We start from the raw sequence: 24337 nt of genomic DNA on the forward strand, positions 1-24337 counted from the left end.
TTTGTAGCTGTGATACACCTAACCTTGTTCTGTGGTTTAATACCAGCTTCCCCAGTTACTAACAAACTCTTGGACCAGTCACCCTCAACAGTTCCACACTGTTTCCTTGTTTGCTTGATGGTGATGTCTATTCATCTTTTCTACATGGTTATTTCAAAACTCAGTAGTTTGAATATAGATGTATACTATATGTAAATATTTTGTTTTAAATATATGTGGAGTTTATCAGTATAAGGTTAGTGTGCTAAGTGAGTTAGGGAAGTAATATTAGAGCCTTTACACGACTGCAATCATTATCAGTTGATGGCTGGCCTTTCGAAACTCATATTGGCTAGGGTAGAATATTTGGAGTGTGCTTAATTAGGGATGAAAAAAAAATGTGCAGTGTCATTGGTTTACCATAACAGTGAAGCAAGCCTAGCTAGTCTTTTCTCACAGCCTTCACCACCTGTTATATAACCTTTGTCACTGTGTGTATTTATTTGAACTGCAAACATTAGGACCTGTCTTTCTTAGTCAATCTAAAAAATATATTGATAGGTGAAACTGTTCACAATGTATTCTTTGTTGCCTAGCAAAATTGCACTAAGCAAACTTTGGCTGAGCTGGAAATTATGGTAGTTATTTGTTAAATAAGAATTATTGTAAAGCTATAATTATCATTTGTAATAATGCAGTATTAATGTCGGGTATTAGATGGATATGATTTTTTCCACAGGTTCAATGCAAGAGAGTTTGCTACTTTAATTATTGATGTTTTGTCTGATATTAAGAGACGTCAGTCGGGGATCGCCTCTCCATGTGCAACTTCTAAAGATAAAGGTGGGTTTTAAGCTGGCATTATTGATTGTTTAAATTCAGCATTTGCACATACCCTTCGGACCCATACAAAAAGTGCACCTAATTACAAAAGGAAGCAATCCAAAATGCTCTTACCTTATCAAGATGTAGAAAGAATTTTTGAAAAGGAAAACCAGAAAGGTAAGTCAGAACCAAATCTTCTGGTAAGTCAGCCTTGAAAACAGTCACATTTCATTTAGTTTGTTCTTTGTGAAATGTGTCCTTCACTATCACTATAGGCACAGAAATAGATACACCTTCACTGCACTGCTGGCAAAAATCATTTATACAAAACTGTGTTAATGTCAAAGTTTACATGCTGTTACTAACTGGTAGGGTAGCAAGAACTTTCTCCTACTTTGAGACAATATATGGGCAAAGCAACTGCAATAGTTCTCCATCTATTCTCTAAATAGTGAATGAGTAACTAAGACTTGTATACATTGTAAGTCCTCGTCTATACCTGTTAAATTTATAAGTATGATGGTGTTGTGGAACACCTGGTAATGGATACAAAGTAATGCTGCTGCTTTCAACAAACCATTCATATCCCACTGAAGCAGGGTGGCCCAAAAAGAAAAATGAAAGGTTTCTCTTTTTAGTTGCCTCTTGCAACTCTCATAGCTTATGGAGGAGGAATTCTGGTCCACTTCCACATGGAGATAAGAGGAAATAAACAAGAACAAGAGCTTGTAGTAGGTTGGTAGACAGCAACCACCCAGGGAGGTACTACCATCCTACCAAATGAGTGTGAAACACAAGCCTGTAATTGTTTTGCATGATGGTAGGATTGCTGGTGTCTGTCTCATAAACATGCAAGGTTGCAGGTATGTCTTGCTACTTCTACTTACACTTAGGTCACACTACACATGCATGTACAAGCATATATATACTAACCCCTCTGGGTTTTCTTCTATTTTCTTTCTAGTTCTTGCTTTTGTTTATTTCTGCTTATCTCCATCGGGAAGTGGAACAGAATTCTTCCTCTGTAAGCTATGCGTGTCGTAGGAGGTGACTAAATGCTGGGAGCAATGGGCTAGTAACCCCTTCTCCTTTATAAACTACTAAAAAGAAGGAAAAGAAAGACTATAAAATTGGGAGGTTTGAATGTGCGTGGATGTAGTGCGGATGATAAGAAAAAAATGATTGCTAATGTTATGAATGAAAAGAAGTTGGAAATCCTAGCCCTAAGCAAAACAAAGCTGAAGGGAAAAATAAATGGGATTAACTCAGGAGTATGAGAGAGTTAGAGCTAAGGAAGGGGTAGCAATAATGTTGAAGGATCAGTTATGGAGAGAAGAAGTAACATAAATGTATAAATTCAAGGATTATGTGGATTAAAATAAGGGTTTGATGTAAAAAGTGGGTCATAATAAGTGTGTGTGCACCTGGAGAAGAGAGGAGTGTAGAGAAGAGAGAGAGAGATTTTGGGAGATGTTAAGCGAGTGTGTAGGAACTTTTGAAGCAAGTGAGAGAGTAATTGTGGTAGGGGACCTAAATGCTAAAGTTGGAGAAACATTTAGTGGGTGTGGTAGGCAAGTTTGGGGTGCCAGGCGTAAATGATAATGGGGAGCATTTGATTGAATTTTGTCTAGGAAGGGGTTTGGTTATAGGTAACATATTTTAAGAAAAAGAGGATAAATAAGTATACAAGATATGATACAGGGCATATTGACAGTAGTTCGTTGGATTACATATTGGTAGATAAGACTGTTGGGTAGACTTCAGGATGTACATGTTTATAGAGGGGCTACAGATATATCAGATCACTTTTTAGTTGTAGCTACATTGAGGGTAAAAGGTAGATGGGATACAAGGAAAATGGAAGCAGCAAGTAAGAGAGGTGAAGGTTTATAAACTAAAAGAGGAGGCAGTTAGGGTAAGATATAAATAACTGTTGGAGGACAGATGGGCTATTGAGTATAAACAGTGGGGAAGATGATGTATGGGATAAGTGTTCAGCAGAAGTTTGTGGTTACAGGAAAGTGGGTGTGGGAGGGAAGAAGAGCAATTGGTTTAATGATGATGTAAAAAGAGTAGTAAGGGAGAAAAAGTTAGCATATGAGAGGTTTTTACAAAGTAGAAGTGATGCAAGGGGGAAGGAGTATATGGAAAGATAGAGATGTTAAGAGTGGTGAAGCAATGTAAAAAAAGAGCAAATGAGAGAGTGGGTGAGATGTTATCAACAAATTTTGCTGAAAATAAGAAAGTTTTGGAGTGAGATTAATAAGTTGAGAAAGCCTATGGAACAAATGGATTTGTTAGTTAAAAATAGGAGAGAAGAGTTATTAAATGGAGAGTTAAAGGTATTGGGAAGATGGAATATTTTGAGGAATTGTTAAATGTTGATGAAGATAGGGAAGCTGTGATTTTGTGTATAGGGCAAGGAGGAATAACATCTTATAGGAGTGAGGAAGAACCAGTTGTAAGTGTGGGGGAAGTGCATAGGGCAGAGAGTAGAATGAAAGGGGGTAAAGCAGCTGGGATTGATAGGATAAAGATAGAAATGTTAAAAGCAGGTGGGGATATAGTTTTGGAGTGGTTGGTGCTATTATTTAATAAATGTACGGAAGAGGGTAAAGCTACCTAGGGACTGGCAGAGAGCATGCATAGTTCCTTTGTATAAAGGCAAAGGGGACGAAAGAGTGTAAAAATTATAGGCGAATAAGTCAATTGAGTATACCTGGTAAATGTATGGTAGTTATTATTGAAAGAATTAAGAGCAAGACTGAGAGCAGGGTAGCAGATGAACAAGGAGGCTTTAGGAAGGGTAGGGGGCATGTAGGCCAAGTGTTTACAGTGAAACATATAGGTGAACAGTATTTAGATAAGGGTAAAGAGGTTTTTGTGGCATTTATGGATTTGGAAAAGGCATATGATGGTGGATAAGGGGGGTAGTGTGGCAGATGTTGCAAATGTATGGAATAAGAGGTAGGTTATTGAAAGTAGTGAAGAGTTTTTATGAGGATAGTTAGGCTCAGGTTAGGGTATGTAGGTGAGAGGGAGATTATTTTCCAGTAAAAGTAGGCCTTAGGCAGGGGTGTGTGATATCAACAAGGTTGTTCAATATATTTATAGACTGAGTTGTAAGAGAAGTGAATGCTAGGGTGTTGGCAAGAGGTGCGGGATTCAAAGATAAAGAATCTAACAGAGTGGGAGTTGTCATAGTGGCTCTTTGCTGATGACACACTGCTTTTGGGAGATTCTGAAGAGAAGTTGCAGAGGATGGTGGATGAATTTGGTAGGGTATGTAAAAGAAGAAAATTAAAAGTGACTATAGGAAAGTGTAAGGTGATGAGGATAACAAAAAGATTAGGTGACGAAAGATTGGACATCATATTGGAGGGAGAGAGTATGGAGGAGGTGAATGTATTCAGATATTTAGGAGTGGATGTGTCAGCAGATGGGTCTATGAAAGATGAGGTAAATCATAGAATTGGTGAGTGGTGCACTTAAGAGTCTGTGGAGACAAAGAACTTTGTCCATGAAAGCAAAGAGGGGAGTGTATGAGAGTATAGTTATACCAAAACTCTTGTATGGGTGTGAAGCATGGGTGGTGAATGTTGCAACGAGGAGGAGGCTGGAGGCAGTGGAGATGTCATGTCTGAGCGCAATGTGTGGTGTGAATATAATGCTGAGAATTCGTAGTTTGGAAATTAGGAGAAGGTGTGGGATTACCAAAACTATTATCCAAAGGGCTGAGGATTGGTTGTTGAGGTGGTTTGGACATGTAGAGAGAATGGAACAAAACAGAATGACTTGGAGAGTATAAATCTGTAGTGGAGGGAAGGTGGGGTAGGGGTTGGCCTAGGAAGGGTTGGAGGGAGGGGGTAATGGAAGTTTTGTGTGCAAGGGGCTTGGACTTCCAGCAAGTATGCGTGAGCATATTTGGTAGATGCAAATGGAGACGAATGGTTTTTAAGGACTTCATGTGCTGTTGGAGTGTAAGCAAGGTAATATTTACGAAGGGATTCAGGGAAACCAGCAGGCTGGACTTGATTCCTAGAGACAGGAAGTACAGTGCCAGCACTCTGAAGGATGGGTGTTAGTGTCGCAGTTTTATAACTGTAGTGTAAGCATGCCTCTGGCAAGACAGTAATGGAGTGAATGATGAAAGTTTTTCTTTTTCGGGCCACCCTCCCTAGGTGGGAAATGGCCAATGTGTTAATAAAAAATAAATAAAAGAACTAAGAAAATAGAAGAAAACCCAGAGGAGTGCGTATCTATATATGCTTGTCAGTGCATGTGTAGTGTGACCTAAGTGTAAGTAGAAGTAGCAAGACATACCTGAAATCTTGCATGTTTATGAGACAGGCACCAGCAATCCTACCATCATGTAAAACAATTACAGGCTTCCATTCTACACTTGCTTGGCAGGACAATAGTACTTCCCTGGGCGGTTGCTGTCTACCAACCTACTACCTAGGACAAAGTAATGTACTCTATGGAAATTGACCTTACTTACCAAATCTGGTGACCCAGTTTCCCAATGCTTGAGCTTGTAATGTTCTGGTTGCTGGTATACCAGGAGAAATGTACCTCAATTTTTATATTTTATTCTTTATATTGTTCTAGATTGTTTGGGAACTTCCTGAGAAGGTAGCAGGAAAATTTAGCATAAAGTATTAAACAAGAATAATTTGAGGGCAATGACTTGCATTTACATGTTCTTCTACTATCTTCTTCGAGTGAGAGAAAGAGGAAGAAGTGTATAATAAACCCAATGAAAATTGAGGGTTTGATAAACACAAAACACTATTAATGCCTGTGACCCACAAATGTTAAGTGTTCTTTAATTGTGGAACAAGGGTAAAAGTCTTGACAATGAAACTTGTCGGTTCTTTGAACCATTCATCTATATGTTGTTAAATTAGACACGTGCAACTCTTGGGTATCTTTATTGAGGAAACTTTTCACCACACAGTGGCTTCATCAGTCCATACATAGGAGAAACTTGAACAGGAGGAGAATGAGGTAATCAGTCCCTCAACCTTGAGTCGATGTGGTCAGTCCATCAATCTTGAATAGAATATTCAAGATTGATGGACTGACCACATCAGCTCAAGGTTGAGGGACTGATTACCTCATTCTCCACCTGTTCAAGTTTCTCCTATGTATGGACTGATGAAGCCACTGTGTGGCGAAACGTTTCCCCAATAAAGATACCCAAGAGTTGCACACGTGTCTAATTTAACAATGAAACTTGAACAGTTGCTGCAGGAAGTGCCAGATCAGTTAAGTTGTAATGGCTATGTATGCCTGCAGCCCTCGGGCAGCAGTGATCAGGCTATCAGCATGGAAACCTGGATAAAAGTCTTCTACTTTATTTTATCACATAGGATGCTTCTTAGCAAGTAACTCAAAAACAACACATTCATAATGACTCATTCAAGTCTTGCCATAAGTGTGTAGACATCAAAAGTCAGTGACCCTCATGACTTCATACCTTATAAATGAATAAATTGTGAGGTAATGTTTAAGTTTAATTCACTCAGATTCTTTTGGAAAAGTAGTTTCTGCATTAATACAGGTAGTATATAATTGTTTATTTTTTCATTTATGTATTTATGCATTTATCTTCATCTATATATTTTACAGTATTTACAAAGCTTAAGTCATTTCTTCCTGCAAATCATCCAGCACTTACGTATGTCACATTTTCTATGCTCTCCCAATATGGAATGCTTGCAAAAATTAATTTTATTACATTACTGTATCTTTTTTTCCCTCATATGACTTAATCTCATATCTTGTTCTTTATGTAAATTCATAATGTAATAGTGTTGTATAAGTACTAAGCATATATCCTTTATCACTTTTTTTTAGCTTTATTAAAGGTAGAATTTTATTTTGTTAACATGACAATTTTTTTTGTTCCATTTGGATATTATTAATATTCATGGGCAGGTTGTAAATCTGTCAAGGTCATACAAGGCTTGGGGAAATTGGGTTTGTTCAAGGTAAGGAAGGGTAGCTCAAATTTCTTGAATCAAGAGGCCCTCAACATCCTCAAGGCACTCCAAACCTTGAAGATTTCTGCTGGATAGTTTGGAAGTCTTGTATTACCTTAAAAAGTGATTTAATAGTATTTGTTAGTGTTTTAGAAAACGTTACTGTTTAGTTTTATTTAACCCTTTGACTGTCACGACCCCAAATCCTAAAGAGTGCCTCTGTGTTGCAAAATTTCGAAAAAAAAAAAATTATGAAATGATAGAGAATTTTTTCCCTTTGGTAATGACTCCAAATATACGAAATTTGATGGAAAACTTATGGAATTACGCTCTTGCGAAGTTAGCAATCTCAGCGATGTTTACGCATAGGTGATTTCACCCACTTTGAACCTTATTTTTGGCAAATTCTATTGTTTCAGTCGACCAAACTTGTAGCTATTTCTTCAGAACTCCATTTGTTCTGTCGAATGAGTACAAGAAACTACCCATTTACTGATTTCAACTACCCAGTAAAGTGGTCAAATTGGCAATTTGGCCAATTTCATGCAAATTAAAAAAGATGCCAATTTCAAAATAGGGTCCAGAATGAACAATGCAGAAATTCCTGGCACTAAAATAACATTTTCTCTGTTCATCAGTCATGCCTCCAGGCCCCTCTTATATTACTCTTGTTTTCTATTTTGTATAAATTTTTGTATAAATAATGTCAACCCATTCATGACTGCAAATTAGAATGGCTAATTGGACACTTACTGGACAATGACGTCATCGTTTACTCTTGAACATCGGCAAAAATCGAACATTTCCGCTACTTAAAGCTCAATTTCAAGGTCTCTTTCATTGTGAAACCAGTCAAAACCATCTCTATTTCTGTAGTATATTTCTCATTCTATCAAATGAGACCAATAAAACTAGAATACAACCACAAATACTATATGAAAATACACCTCAGTCAGCGTTTTAATCTAAAAACACTGAGTTTTTTTTTTTCTCATTATGCACTGCGTGCTGCAGGATTTTTTTTATACTGCTCACACTGACTGCACAGACCCATTCTCTCACTTGTGGGCCTACCAGCTTTCTCCCGCTTGATTTGAAGCCGCTAGAATTTTGGAGTAAATACATCAAAAACATTGGCTTGTAAGATGTATATATACGACTGAAACAGTCAGAGGGTTAACTGCATATTTTTCCTAACAGATTATTTGTTATATTGAGAATCCTACATGAAAGCTTCCTCATTTTGTGCTCTTTCTTCCCGCTAGCAGTAACCACAGCTGTCCAGAGGGCTGACAGGGCACGGGACCCCTTCTTCGCCTGTCCCTCTCCTCCACACATGTTCACCAATCCTGAGGACCATTCCCCGTCTTCTGCTTTATCTATATCCTCTGATACTTTAATATCGGGTGTGTCTTCTCCCACTGTTGTCCCTTTGAATGACACTTGCACTTCTGTCCCATCTACTAATGGTTCTAGCTGTCGAGCTTTATTGCTCACCCAAAATAACCCCCTCTATCGCTCTTACGATGAGGTGAATGGATCTCTTGAAGATGTAGGTACTGGCAGTTTTGAACGAGACTCAATTGATGGTGTGGGTGTTGATGAAGAATCTGCAGATATCAGTAGCAGTGATGATAATGATGAATGCCATACTGAAGGATGTATTAGAGATTTGCTGAATAGTCATTGGATACCATTTTCACATCAAGGAAACTACTCTAAAATTCAACCAGAAAATAAACAGGATAGCAGTAAGATTGAACCTATTAAACCTCTTAGACGAAAATATTCAAGTGGATTCAGTAGTAATAGTGATTTATCAGATGAAGGTGATCAGTTTGCTGATTATGATGAAGTTTATGATCCAGCTACTAGTCAGTTTGCAGCTCAGCTCTCGAAAAGTATTCGAGAGAAGCTTCTCAATCCTAAGCAGAGCTTGGAGGAGAAGTGGAAAACTTCTTCAGCCCTACCTCCAACAGCTCCATTATCAAAACCAGGAACAGGAGGGGCACGATCCTTATTGGTGCGAACCCTTACCATGCCCTTGAAATATGCTGCCCAGCACAGACAGAGTCTAACCAAAGTGTTCTCACGTTCCCAACCAAGTACACCTGAACTTCCTCGTAGAAGTCATGTAACAAGGAGCTACATGAAACCTGATCAAGTCAATCGAAATATGATTTCTCCATGGAATGTTGATAATAGATTTGAAGGTTTTCTAGAAACCTCAGAACAAAAGCTTAAAAGTTCTCAAGTGAAGAAAAATCCATCGCAGGGTAAAAAGAGCCCTGCAGGAAAACCTCCAAAACCACCGACTTCTCATCAAAAGCCAGTGACGAGAAAAACCTCTAATTTAAGTCGCCAAGCTTCATTTAAAAACCCTTTTCCTGATCATTTAATAAGGTCTCCTCCTCCTAATGCTCTAGATAACTGGCCATCTGAACCTTGTAATAATCCTATTCTTGAGCCATGTGTGACTTGTGCTCGAAATGTAGCTGCAAATATCCAACATGCTTCAATATGGGGAGAGATAGAAAATCTTCCCAAAGGTTATATATCCAATGTAGAGGAAAATCAGATGGTGACAATTAAGCGAAAGCCTTCGAAAGAGGATTGCAAACTGCAGTGATGTTTTAACTTGAAAGTATATTACACGAAATTGTGATGTACAGTGCAGAGCAGTGTTGTAGCTAGCCTTTAACATTAAATGACTAACCTCTTGTTGACCATTTGGTATGATGCTATATTAACACATTTCAATAATATCACTAAATAGCTATTAATATTGGACTTGGAATGTGCTTACAGACTCAAAACTTGAAACTGTGTGACAGTTATTGGCAGAAAAGATTTTAACTTTGGTTTCTTCATTTTCTTTTTTCATTACTGTATGCTTACTGTGTGTTGTTCCAGGTGGTGGTGTTTGGGGGATTTAGTGTTGTGCTTTGTTTGTCATTCTTGATTTGTCTTGAGGCATATTATGGACAGTTATAATAATTTTCAGCATGTTGTAAACAATGTGGCATTAACCAATTTCTTTTCTCTTCTTCTCTTTCTAGACTTCGGTGACGTGACGTTGACACTGCCTAACTCTCCCAAAGTAAACCTCCACAACAACATGTGCTTAAATGCAAGGTTAATAACTCCCCCAACATCAGTGACTGCACCTGTTAACTCCTCTCCTGTGTTAATAAACAAGGAGCATCAGCATCAAAGACCAGTACTAAACTCTCTAACTTCTATTTCATCTACTGCAAGTCTCATAACACCTTCTACAACAGACTCCTCAGGCACATCCTCTAGCACAGGGCTGTCTACTACTGCTGTCACAGACACTTCAAGCACCTCTAGTACAAGTCTCATCACCACTATCACAGAAACCCAGTCAGGCCCATCCTCACTCTCCTTCAATAATACCATAGCTGCCAACAACAACAACAAGGGTGAAATGACAGATGACGGGGAACCCCTATATGACTCTGTGGCATCTGAAGATGACTACTCGTGTTTGGAACAAATTCAGAAGCTCTCACAACAAAAGCTATTTTTGGAAGAGCAGAGACGACAGCATCAACTGGACGAACTTGTAAGTATCAAAATTGATTTTCTTTAATTTGTAGATCTTTAAGACTATGTATCAGGTGTTTGTGTATGTATGTTTATTTTTTACAAACAAGTCATCTCCCACTGAGGTAGGTTGACCAAATAAAAAAAAAAAAACATTCACCATCACTCTATCACTGTCTTGCCAGAGGGGTGCCAATACTACAGTTCAGTACTGCAGATAAACCCACACCTTCAGAGTGCAAGCACTGTACTTCACCTCCAGGACTTGGTTCCAGCTACCTGGTATCCTTTCATAAATGTTACCTTGCTTACACTTCAACAGCATATCAAGTCATAAAAACCACTCTTTTCTAACATGCTCACATTTTTTTTTTTTTTTTTTGATTAAGCTCTTAACCTAAAACCTCCTTTACCCCCTCCCTTGAACATTTTCTAGGATGACTCCTACCTCTTCCTTCCACAACAGATTTTTACACCCTCCAAGTCATCCTATTTTGTTCTATGCTCTTTAAATGTCTAAACCACCTTCACCGGACCATATATATTGCCCAACCCTGAATTAAAATCATGACCTTTCACTTGGTAGCTAATGTTTCTGGTAAAAATAAATAAAACCAGACTTTTTAATACCAAATTGCTTTTTTGTTTTATTATTTTTTTATTTTTTTTATTATCACACCGGCCGATTCCCACCAAGGCAGGGTTTTTTGTTTTGTATAACATAATTTCATTTCTCTCCATGGGGAAGTGGAACAGAATTCTTCCTCCGTAAGCCATGCGTGTCGTAAGAGGGGACTAAAATGGTGGGAGCAAGGGGCTAGTAACCTCTTCTCCTGTATAAATTACTAAATATAAAAAGAAAGACTTTCATTTTTCTTTTTGGGCCACCCTGCATTGGTGGGATACAGCAACCACCCAGGGAGGTACTACCGTCCTTGCCAAGTGGTGTAAAACGAAAGCCTGTAATTGTTTTACATGATGGTAGGATTGCTGGTGTCTTTTGTGTCTCATAAATATGCAAGATTACAGGTACATCTTGCTACTTCTACTTACACTTGGGTCACACTACACATACGTGTACACGTTTAATTATACACACTCATCTGAGTTTTCTTTGATTTTATCTTAATAGTTCTTGTTCTTATTACTTTTCCTTTTATATCCACGGGGAAGTGGAATAAGAATCTTTCCTCCGTAAGCCATGCGTGTTGTAAAAGTCAACTATAAGGCCGGAAACAATAGGCTAGTAACCCCTTTTCCTGTAATAATTACTAAAAAGAATAAGAAAATTGTCAGAGTGGGATGTCTGTGTGTGGATGTTGTGCGAATGATAGAGATGATTGTGGATGCTATGAATGAGAAGAAGCTGGATGTCCTGGCTTTAAGTGAAACAAAGTTGAAGGGGGTGGAAGAGTTTCAGTGGAGAGGAGTAAATGGGATTAGGTCAGGGGTTTCAAATAGTTAGAGCTAAAGGAGTAGCAATAATGTTGAAGGATAAGCTATGGCAGGAAAAGAGGGACTATAAATGTATTAATTCAAGGATTGTGGAGTAAAATAAAGGTTGGATGTGAAAAGTGGGTTATAGTAAGCGTATATGCACCTGGAGAAGAGAAAAGTGTAGAGGAGAGAGAGAGATTTTGGGAAATGTTAAGTGAATGCGTGGGGAGTTTTGAACCAAGTGTGAGAGTACTTGTGGTTGGGATTTTAATGCTAAAGCGGGTAAAAATGTTGTGGAGGGAGTAGTAGGTAAAGTTGGGGTGCCAGGGGTAAATGGAAATGGGGAGCCTTTAATTGAGCTATGTGTAGAAAGAGGTTTGGTAATAATAAATATTTTATGAAAGAGGATAAATAAATATACAAGGCATGATATAGCATTTAATGAAGGTAGTTTATTAGATTATGTATTGATGGATAAAAGGTTGATGGGTAGGCTCCAGGATGTACACATTTATAGAGGGGCAACAGGGAGAAGGCTTACAGCTTTTCATCTCATCCCCTGCTCTTGCGAATTCCTTGCATTGTTAATATCTCTAGTAAGGCTGATGCATGCAGGGGATGAGATGAAAAGCTGTAAGCCTTCTCCCTGAAAGCTGGCTGCCTTGGATCAAAGTCTAGTGCAAGCTGGACTCCAAGGTATTGGTCCAGTGTGGGTAGATTGGTAAAGCACTGCGTACCTTGTTCCAAGGTTCGTAGGTTCGAGTCTCCTTCAGCCAGAGATCAGGGTTTGTGTATATTTCGCCTGCTCTTGCGAATTCCTTGCATTGTTAATATCTCTAGTAATAACTGCATATTAGAATGGCTAGTTGGGCATTTATTGGACAATGGTACCATTTGTTTACTTTTGATCATCGGCAAAAATCAAACATTTCCCATACTTTGAGCTCCATTTCCAGGTTCTTTTTATAATAAAATCAATCAAAATCACCTCTATTTCTATAATATGTTTTCCATTCTGTCAAATGAGACCAAGAAAACGAGAATACAACCATAAATACTATACGAAAATAGACCACAGAGTCGGCATTTTAATTAAAACGGTCGGAGTTTTTTTTTTTTCTCATTATACCCTGCATGCTCCAGGATTTTTTTTATATGGTGCACACTGACCACACAGACCCATTCTCTCACATGTGGGCCTACCAGCTTTCTCCTGCTTGATTTGAAGCCGCTAGAATTTATGAGTATACACCTACCATCCGACTTACGACCGAGTTCGGTTCCGAGAAACCGGTCGTAAGTCGAAATGGTCGTAAGTCGAACTTTACTACTGAATATCAACAAAACATTTTTGTAATGACTTTATTTTATTGTTTTATTTTGGTATTTCATGTTTTACTTTACTTTTTATGTTGTTAGTACTGTATTTTATACTGTAAGGTTTAGGATAAACACTGTGTACAATACAAATAGTTGTTTATTTCCCAGAAATTTGGCATAAAAAACACGGTCGTAAGTCGAGTGGTCGTAAGTCGAGCAGGTCATAAGTCGGATGGTAGGTGTATATACGTCAAACACGGTACCTCGTAAGACATATATATACGACCTCGACAGCCAAAGGGTTAATTGCATTTACATTATTTCTTATGGGAAATGTTACTTCAGTTTTCGTCAGTTTGGGATTTAGACCGACCTTCTGGAATGAATTAAGGACAATATCTGGGGTTCCACTGTATTTTTATAATTGATTTTTTTCAATGATTTGTTTCTTATTTATGGTCATTTCTCAGAAATGGTTCCATAGCATATTATGCAGCGTCTAATTTATCATGTCAAATTCATTTTGTTATTCACGTGTTAAATGGATGGTTGTACTGTATGCATCTACCATTACTATTCAAGGTTTTTGTCTTATTTTTTATTTCTGTTACGAAAGTGTTGACATTATTTGTTCTGGATTTTAATTTCTGTAACTTGCCGTATTTCTTTTACCAATATTTCTAATGCACCTCTTGCTCTACCCAGTTAGTTCTCTACACAGTAGTTAACCCCTGAATGTGTGATTAATCCACACAGTAGTTTCCCTTGAATGTGTGATTACACTCTTGATATGTAGGAGTCACAACAGTTACCTTATTTTTATAATTACAGTACAGTGAGCCAAGCAGTGAGCTGATGGCAAGCATTGATTCGTCAGTGAGCTTAGAGGCTTATTTGGAAATGAAGGAGAAACTGGAATCAAGTGAAGCTCGGATACAAGAGTTACAGAACAACAATGCTCACATGCGTTCACAGTTAGACGAGCTTAGTTGCACTGTAAGTAAACTGGTATTAATCTTTTCTTAGAGTGGTAACTTCTATAACTCCTCTTCCTTGAAACTAATAGAGAAAAATAAAAACACTTTTTTCCAGCATGTTCAGATGCCTGACTACTAATGTATATATGCAAGTGCTTGTATGCATTTACTTTAATACATACATACTTTCTTCTTTCAACACACCGGGATGGGGGAGAAATGTGTGAGGTAGTAAATATTTAAGTCTCAATGTGTATTTATAGACAGAGCATCATATTAAATGGCTCTAAAGTAAAGAGAGTTAAAATGGCAATCACTGAAATACCCAAAAATTAAGTTAAGACACTATTGTAGTGAGAACTTTCCCAACGGCACCGTTACTAATTGGATGTCATAACTGGCCAGACACCCCTTGCAGTACCTTTGATACACCTTTGATGGATTTCAAGAGTTTTTCTATTCTTGAATCCTGGCCCTGGGTCAGATTTTATCTGGTGCTTGTCAGGTCAACCAAGCTTTTGCTGCTGGCAGCCAGCTGGCCCACATATACCACAGCCTGGTTGATCTGGCACTTGGTGGAGGGAGTTGTCTAGTTTTCTCTTAGACTTCTATACACTTGTTCTAGCATTGTTTGATATCTTCTAGCAAGATGTTAAGAAGTTTGGGACCATGTATGTTGATACAATGTTCTCTTATTGTGCCCACTGCACCCCTGCCTTTCATGGGGTTTATTTCACATATTCTCCCGCATCTCTCACTACAGTATGTTATAGCAGTGTGCAGGTTTGGGACTAGGTTCTAAGTGCTTTCCACTTGTATATTATCATGTATCTCCCCTGCACCCCATTGTGTACGTATTTAGGACTTTAAGGCATTCAGTGGTTGGATATTAAAACAGGCACACCTGTACATCTGTTAACTCGTGTATTTTTTATAATACCACCACCACTTGTAATAATATTTGGGATTTTACAGTTTTTGAGTTCATCTAACCACAAATACAGCAACAGTCATAAAAAAAAAAAAAAAAAAAAAAAAAAAAAAATACTCGAGTTTAGTTTCAAGAGTGACACTGTGATCATCAGGCTCATAAACTCTAGAAAAGAGAGGTGCTTTCAACTGAGACTTAGAAGAATGAACAAACTCCTGACTCGTAATAAACACTGGTAATCTGTTATACAGTTTGGAAGCTACAAAAAAAAGACCTCTTTCTGCGAATGATTTCCCCTATAACAGCATGAGGTCAGTCAGTCTTAACCTTTTGACTGTCGCAAGCCCATTTCTGAAACTGTTATTCTGTCATAAAATTTTTGGAAAAAGTTATTTTTTCTTGTGAAATTATAGAGAATCTTTTCCCGATGGTTATGACACCAAAAGTACGAAATATGATTGAAAACTTACGGAATTACGCTCCTGCAAAGTTAGCGATCTCTGAGATATGTATGCATCGGCGATTTCGCCGACTTTGAGCGCTATTTTTGGCCAATTCCATTGTTCCAGTCAACCAAACTCATAGCTGCTTCTTTAGAACTCCATTTTTCTATCAGTTGAGTACAAGAAACCGCCTATTTACCGATTTCAACTACCCAATAAAGTGATCAGAAATTAGCAATTTGGTCGATTTTACGCAAATTAAAAAAGATGCCAGTTTCAAAATAGGGTCCAGAATAAACAATAGACATTCTTGGCACTAAAATAACATATCCTCTGTTCATTAGTCATGTCTCCAGGCCCTTCTTATATTACTCTGTTTTCTATTTTTATTTTTTATTTACACAAAAAATAGAAGATTTACTGTCATGCAGACTACTGCATTATTGTAAAAATGGTATAAATAATATCAGTGCACTAGTGAAAGAATATTAGACTCCCCAATTGACGTGTGTTGGACATGTAGTGTGATTTGCTTACTCTTGAACATTGGTAAAAATTGAACATTTCCACTATTTTGAGCTCAATATCAAGGTCGTTTTCATCGTGAAACTAATCAAAATAATCTTTATTTCTGCAACATGTTTTCCTGTTCTATCAAATAAGACCAAGAAAACGAGAATACAGTGGACCCTCGCCTAACGCTATTAATCCGTTCCTGAGAGCTCAACGTTAGGCGAATTAATTTTCCCCATAAGAAATAATGGAAATCAAATTAATCCGTTCCTGACACCCCAAAGTATGAACAAAAAAATTTTTTTACCACATGAAATAGTATTAATTTTAATACACACAAACTGAAGAAGACATGCACAGTTACATGACACTTACCTTTATTGAAGATCTGGTGATGATTGATGGGATGGGAGGAGGGGAGTGTGTTGATGGTGTTAGTGTTTAGAAGGGAAATCCCCTTCCATTAGGACTTGAGGTGGCAAGTCCTTTTCCGGGGTTACTTCCCTTCTTCTTTTAATGCCACTAGGACCAGCTTGAGTCACTGGACCTCTGTCGCACAACCTATCTGTCCATAGAGGCCTGTACCTCCCGTTCCTTTATGACATTCCTAAAGTGTTTCTCAGCATTGTCAGTGTACAGGTTGCCAACACGGCTTGCAATAGCTGTGTGAGGGTGATTTTCATCAAAAAAGGTTTGCACTTTAAGCCACATTGCACACATTTCCTTAATCTTTGAAGTAGGCAACTTCCTCAATTTCTCTATCCCCTCCTCCGAAGCAGTTTCCTCAGGTGTGGCCTCTTGCTGTTGAAGATGATCTAGCAGCTCATCAGTGGTTAGTTCTTCATTGTCCTCCTCCACCAACTCTTACACATCCTCCCCACTAACCTCCAACCCCAAGGACTTCCCCAATGCCACAATGGATTCCTCAACTGGCATAGGATTCCCAGGGTTAGCCTCAAACCCTTCAAAATCCTTTTTGTCTACACATTCTGGCCACAGTTTCTAACAAGCAGAGTTCAAGGTCCTCTTAGTCACTTCCTCCCAAGCCTTACCTATGATGTTTACACAATTGAGGATGCTAAAGTGATCTCTCCAAAACTCTCTTAGTCAATTGAGTTTCTGAGGTCACTACAAAGCACCTTTCAAACATAGCTTTTGTGTACAGTTTCTTGAAGTTGGAAATGACCTGCTGGTCCATGGGCTGCAGGAGAGGAGTGGTATTAAGAGGCAGAAACTTGACCTTAATGAAGCTCATTTCCGCAGAAAGTCGCTCTGCCACGTCTGAAGGATGACCAGGAACATTGTCTAATACCAGGAGGCACTTAAGGTCTAATTTCTTTTCAATTCGGTAATTTTTCACAGTGGGGGCAAATGCATGGTGTAACCAGTCATGGGAAAAGTCCCTAGTGACCCATGCCTTACTGTTTGCTCTCCACAGCACACACAAATTAGCCTTGAGGACATTGTTTTTCCTGAACACTGGGAGTTTCAGAGTGATACACCAATAAAGGCTTCACTTTGCAATCACCACTAGCAGTGGCACACATCAACAGAGTAAGCCTGTCTTTCATAGGCTTATGTCCTGGGAGTGCCTTTTCCTCCTGAGTAATGTACGTCCTGTTTGGTATTTTCTTCCAAAACAGGTCTGTTTCGTCACAATTAAACACTTGTTCAGGTTTGTCCTTCACTGTCTATGTACTCCTTGAATTCCTGCACATATTTTTCAGCCGCTTTGTGGTCCGAACTGGCAGCCTCACCATGCCTTATCACAGTATGTATGTCACTACGATTCTTAACTCTCTCAAACCAACCTATGCTGGCCTTAAATTCACTCTCATCATCACTAGTTGCAGGCATTTTTCTGATTAAATCGTCATGCAACTTCCTAGCCTTTTCACATATGATCGCTTGAGAGATGCTATCTCCTGCTATCTGTTTTTCGTTTATCCACACCAATAACAGTCTCTCAACATCTTCTGTCACTTGCGATCTCTGTTTCGAAAACAAAGTTGCACCTTTGGCAAGAACAGCTTCCTTGATTGCCGTTTTCTTGGCCACAATAGTAGCGATGGTTGATAGGAGCTTTGTGTACAACCTGGCCAGCTCGGAGACACGCACTCCACTTTCATACTTAGCAATTATCTCTTTCTTCATATCCATAGTAATTCTCACTCTTTGCTGTAGGGTTGGCACTAGAAGCTTTCTTGGGGCCCATGGTGACTTATTTTGCAGGTGCAATCACTAAAAAGGCTGTGATAATATGAAATGTTCCGATTGTATGCTTGGAAGCGACCGCTGTGGCTGGCTTGTAAACACTGGCACCCACGGAACAAGTGAGGCGGGCTCAGGCCGCACGTGGAAGCGTCTCGAACGAACTGTGTTGAGGGAGTTTTTTAGCGCTAGCCAAGGCAAATTTTTTGCGTTAAAATGTATCGCTAGGCGGATTTAACGTTATGCGATGCATTCGTTAGGCGAGGTTCCACTGTACAACCATAAATGCTATATGAAAATATACAGTGGACCCTCGAATTTAGTAGTGCCATTTCTGTATGCAAAACTATTTTTATTATCTATAAAATGTATTTTTTGTTAATATTTCCCATAGGAAATAATGTAAATCCAATTAAACCATTCCATTCACCCAAAAATATAACAGAAAATACATTTTATTGATAAAAATAGTTTTGCATACAGAAATGGCACTACTAAATTCGAGGGTCCACTGTACCTCAAAGTCGGCATTTTAATCCAAAAACACAGTTAGTTTTTTCTCATTATGCACTGTGTGCTGCAGGATTTTTTTTACACAGTGCACACTGACCACACAGACCCATTCTCTCACATGTGGGCCTACCAGCTTTCTCCTGCTTTGATTTGAAGCCGCTAGAATTATTGAGTATGTGTACATCCGAAACACTGGCTCGTAAGACGTGCATGTATATATACGGCTGAAACAGTCAAAGGGTTAAAGGGTCGTGGCAATTCATAGAAACATTCCTGATCGTGGTGTAGAGTGGGAACATATTTCTTTCGCTAATTTGAAAAAAGGAATTGCAAGAATTTAAATACCATGCCATGTTTCAGTATATCTGTTCCAAAAACCAAAGGAAAAGTAAATCATCATCCCTCCAACAATATATTAAATAACATATCCAGACTAAATTGCATGAGGTCTCCTGGATCCCCTTCTCTGATGCTTTTAATATACCACATAGTCTACATGTACATTCTTCATGTGATCTTTTATCGCATTTTTTCCATTTCCCCTGCTTACGCGCAGGGGTTTTGGATGTACTAGTATGCATAAATTCTAGCCGCGTCAAATCTCGCGGGAAAATTCTGGTAGGCCTAGATGTGAGAGAATGGGTCTGTGTGGTCGGTGTGCGCGGTAGAAAAAAAATCTGGGACCCAGTGGTGCATTGTGGGAATGCCATCTTAGTACACAATGTCCACTATGCCTCGCGGTAAGAAGTTCCTCACTCCTCGGCGAATTGGGACACTTTTGTTCCCCAGTGACAGTTCTAATACAGATGGAAGTGCCAGTGAAGATGAGTTTCAAGGTTTTGGTGAGGTTTTGACTGAAACTAGTGACCATAATATCGGTAATAGTGAGGAAAACCCAGACGACCCTCAGCCTTCCACCTCTGGTGTTGGGCCATCTTGTTCACGTTCAGTTGTACCAGAATCAAAGAGGAAACTCCTGTTTTCCCAAATCCCAGATGCAGATGTGAGCATTTGTGATGATAGTGATAGTGATTATGAACTACAAGCTCTTGAAAACAGTTCCAGTAGTCATAGTGAAGTGCAATATTCCCCAGTGAAGAGTCAGTATATACGACGATATATGTGCTCTGGTAGTGTGCCATATGCTATTCCAAGGGGAAGGAGTACATCTCTGAGTACATCCCGTGGCTGTACAACAGGAACAGACAGTGAAAATGACGATGATAGTGTTGCAATTGGGATGGAAAATGTGCATGGTGGTGGTAGTGGTGGTGACGGCTGTGAGGCACCAGCAGTGGGCCATGCTGCCACCCACGCTGCCACCCACGCCACTGCCTCAGCTGATCTACAACAAAGGCCACCGTCCCCCACCTACCCACCACACCAGCCTCCACCACACCAGCCTCCACCACACCAGCCTCCACCACACCAGCCTCCACAACCACAACCTCCACAACCACATCCTCCACAACCACATCCTCCACAACCACATCCTCCACAACCACATCCTCCACAACCACATCCTCCACAACCACATCCTCCACAACCACCTGTCATTGTCCAGTACCCACCAGCAGACCTCACCTGGGATTGGCAGGAAGCTAGCAGTTTTGTTCCAAATGCCCACCAGTTTGATGACAGCCAAAGTGGAATACGGCCATCTTGTACACTTGGGAACAAAGCCACTGAACTGGAATGTTTTGAGTTATTCTTTGACGAACCCCTGATTGAAAGTATTGTCATGGAAAGCAACACATACTACGAGTACACCATGGCAAACACAATACTTTCACTAAAATCAAGTCTACACCAGTGGAAGGAGGCAACTGTGGCTGAGATGTATCTTTGCCACAATAATGCTTATGCCACATGTGTACAAGCACAAAGTGAAATCATACTGGTCAACAGACCACCTGATTGCAACCCCAGGTTTCAATGATATAATGCCAATGAATCGATTTGTGCTAATGTTACGTATGCTTCACTTCTCAGACAAAACCAGGCCTGACAGAAACGACAGGTTATATAAGATTAGGCATGTGTTTGTGCATCTGAAAGAGAAATTCAATATGTAATTTTATCCCTTCAGGAAGCTTGTAATTGACGAGTCTTTGATTCTGTTCAAAGGAAGACTCTTTCAAGCAGTACATACCAAGCAAGAGGAAACGCTTTGGTATATAGTTGTTTATGCTTTGTGATTGTTACAGTGGTGTGGTATTGGATATTATTGTGTACACTGGAAGTTATACATTGCAAAATACCAGGAAGTTATTGGGCATCTCTGGTGATGTGGTTAGAACAATGATAGAGCCATACCTTGGTAAGGGGCATATATATACTGGTAACTGGTACACAAGCCCCTCACTCAGTGATTTTTTGCGAGTGAACATGACAGATGTGTGTGGCACAGTGCGTGTAAATCGGAAACATATGCCCAGGTTTGATGCTGGCACTCGTAGAGGTGAGGTGCAGGCGTTTGCTGCCAATGACATCATGGCATTTCGGTGGCATGACAAACGAGATGTCACACTGTTGTCATCAGTTCACCCTAATTGAATGGCAGACACTGGCAGGCAGCATAGAGAGAGAGCAATGAACCCATTTTAAAACCTGCAGCTGTGATTGATTACACCTTCAATATGCGTTCAATGGACAAATGTGACGTGCAGATTGGGTTTGCTGATTGTGTTCGCAAGAGTTATAAGTGGTACATAAAACTCTTTTTCCATCTTCTGGACATTTCCATGCTCAATGCTTATAATATGTATAAGATGAGGACCAGAAACAAACCACAATACGGCGAATTCTCTTTCTGTCATCAGAGTATTCAAGTACCAAGGAAGAACACCTGCAATTGACCGCCCACCAAATTATCAACAACTACCTTCTCGTCTGAAGCATGGTGATCACTTCCTGGTAAAACTGCCTGCTACTGCTTTCAAGAAAAAGGCTCAGAAGTGGTGTTACATCTGTGCACATACAAAAAAACGCCCACAACAACGCAGAGACACTCGTTTTATGTGTGAGGAGTGTAAAACACCACTGTGCATGACACCATGTTTCGAAGACTTCCACAGGCTGCAGAACTTCTAGAAACATTCCCTGTGACTGCATATGTGTATATAAAATATAGAAAAATAGTAATAAACAACATTTCATATCGTTTGTGTAAATATTTTTTATGAAGAAAACAATGACAACAGTGTTTACGCCCTTATTGTGTAGTATTGAAAAAGAAAAAACTTACAAAATACTGATCATCTTGGTCTCACACGCCATAAAAGTTACTTGGAAAAAGAAAAATTAAAAAATAATAGAAATTAGTACATAAAGTAAATAAAAGAATACTGTGAGACGGCAGTCGGTGAAGATGCCACATTGTCCCCTTTTTTCATCAACTTCACGCCTCCATATCTCTGTAAGTATTGATGGTAAAAATTTTTTTGTTTAGCCTATATTTAGAAAAAAAAACTATTTTCATAAGAAAAAATTAATATATATATGTGTGTGTGTGTGTGTGTGTGTGTGTGTGTGTGTGTATATATATATATATATATATATATATATATATATATATATATATATATATATATATATATATATATATATATATATATATATATATATATATATATATATATATATATATATATATATATATATATATATATATATATATATATAATTTTTTTTTTTTTTTTTTTTTATTTTATTAAAATTTGGCCGACCCTGAGAACGAGTCTCTGAGAGGACCTGTCGACCCTCAAAGGGTTAAATTCTATCAACTATCATTCCATTTGCTCAGTTCGTCTCTTACTGGGATTTAACAACTGCAAACATGTTTGTATGATTTTTATTTTTTCTGCCAAGTCATTTAATGCATAAATTAGAAATGTTAACATGACAAGCACTTATCCTTGTGGCACTCTGCTGGTGACATTTTCCTGTATGAACATTTTTCTTTGTATGCTGTCTGCTGCACCTGCTGTAATAGTTTGCCTTTAATTCTTCCTTTGTATTGTAGTTTGCACATGTCTTTCATTGGAACTTTTTCAAAAGAATTTTTGAAATCTTGAATAATTGCAATCTGCTCATCCATTGCTTTCATGAGTCACTTCTGGGTCTGCACTCTTAAGAATGGGTAGGAATATGCCATTTGATCATGGTGAGAGATTTCCTTCTTTGCACCAACCTGTCTAGTTGGAAAATGGTTGTCAAGACATTTTTACATACACAAAAAAATTTAGTTTGCAAATTATCCAGTGTTGCAAGTTTAAATGGTTTTATGTGTAAACTGACAAGAAATAGTAAAGGTAAATGCAGTCAAAATGAAATACTAAGTAATGGATAGCACCATTATAACTACTGTGCTTCCTTCTGGCTCCTTAATGATGAAGGTTGCATGTAGTAGCTCTTTTCCTACATGATAATGTGATTCTTGCTTTCTTTAGGTGCGTAAACTGATTCGTGAGCGATCGTACCTCCAGTCAGCATCACCTCAGCACAAAGTTAGTGTTGTTTCTTGTCCTGTAGTTTCACATTTTATTTTTATATTAGCAGATCCTTTATTTCTGTTGCATGGAGGAAAATCATATCCTTACTATATTATGTTTTTACTGTGAAAGATTGGAACCTTGCATCCTTGAAAAGTGCCCTAATGGTAGGGGTTTAATGAGAAGCTGGTCCTTTTTGTCTATCTACTTTTAATGCTTTGTTCCTTTTGGGAGTTTCCCCATCTTTAAAGGTAGTATGGTTACATTCCGAATCTTTCAACCTCCTTCCCCAGACACTTCTGTAATGTGTTGTGAAAAGCGTCAAAAAGTTCCCGTTGGAGTGCATGAATTGTCAATAAATTCTCCACACTGGTTCAGGAGTTGTACAAGTGACACATTCACCATGTACTTGCTGTGGGAACCAAGAATGTGTGGAAAAAATATGAAGTGCCTTCAACAAGCTCAAACTCGTTACAGTAGAGGAAAGGAAACTGCAAAGGAGGGAAATTTAATATTCACAATTAACTCGCATATTGAAGCTGGAAAGTAGATAATGATTTGGTCAGTCTTGCACCATTACCAAGTCACTAATGGTTCAGGATGGACCAAAGCATCATTTTGTCTCCATTTCCACTTTGTGGATTATTTGTGTAAGGTTCCAGCCATGGTATTGTCTTTTATTCTCTAATTTACTGTGTATTGTATTTATAACTGAAAAGAGGAAAAATATTGAATAGAAAATTTGTATATTAGTGTATCGAGTGGGAGATGAACTGAAACACTCAGGTGAAACTGCTTTACGAGCCTAGTTAACCATGAGTGGGGTACATTTCCCTTCCACATCCCTTTTCCCTAACACCACTTCATCCATGGTAGACTATAGATTAACGGACATTCATTATCACTTGCTCTCTTGCTACCATTACTAAAGAGCATAGACATTATGATCCAGTCTTGTCACATCAAATAGCAATGTCTCCATCTGATTCTTAAAGTGAATCTGCTGTTCTTCCCACTTTTAACACTCGCTTCTGACTAACAACTTTTGCTGAGTCCCTTCATCAATAATAATGTTACATTATACTCGCACTACAGCAGGACGTCAGATCTCAAAAAACATTCATTTCCACTTTGATTTAGT

The 24337-nt window shown here is 38.7% G+C and overlaps 1 protein-coding gene across 5 annotated transcripts in view; it reads left to right on the forward strand.

Annotated features, from left to right (window-relative positions):
- The window catches only part of Git (ARF GTPase-activating protein GIT1), a 105108-nt gene that overhangs the window by 34313 nt on the left and 46458 nt on the right, over window positions 1-24337 (forward strand). For 2 of the 5 annotated variants that reach the window (XM_070096442.1, XM_070096447.1), the window contains 5 exons: window positions 719-822; window positions 8057-8197; window positions 9851-10377; window positions 13947-14111; window positions 23155-23211. In XM_070096442.1, the coding sequence (XP_069952543.1) occupies window positions 719-822; window positions 8057-8197; window positions 9851-10377; window positions 13947-14111; window positions 23155-23211 (994 nt within the window). The remainder of the gene's footprint in view (window positions 1-718; window positions 823-8056; window positions 8198-9850; window positions 10378-13946; window positions 14112-23154; window positions 23212-24337) is intronic. The other 3 variants (XM_070096443.1, XM_070096445.1, XM_070096446.1) reach the window with 3 other exon arrangements.

The sequence above is a fragment of the Cherax quadricarinatus genome, chromosome 53 (assembly GCF_038502225.1).
Source record: "Cherax quadricarinatus isolate ZL_2023a chromosome 53, ASM3850222v1, whole genome shotgun sequence".
Classification (NCBI taxonomy): domain Eukaryota; kingdom Metazoa; phylum Arthropoda; class Malacostraca; order Decapoda; family Parastacidae; genus Cherax; species Cherax quadricarinatus.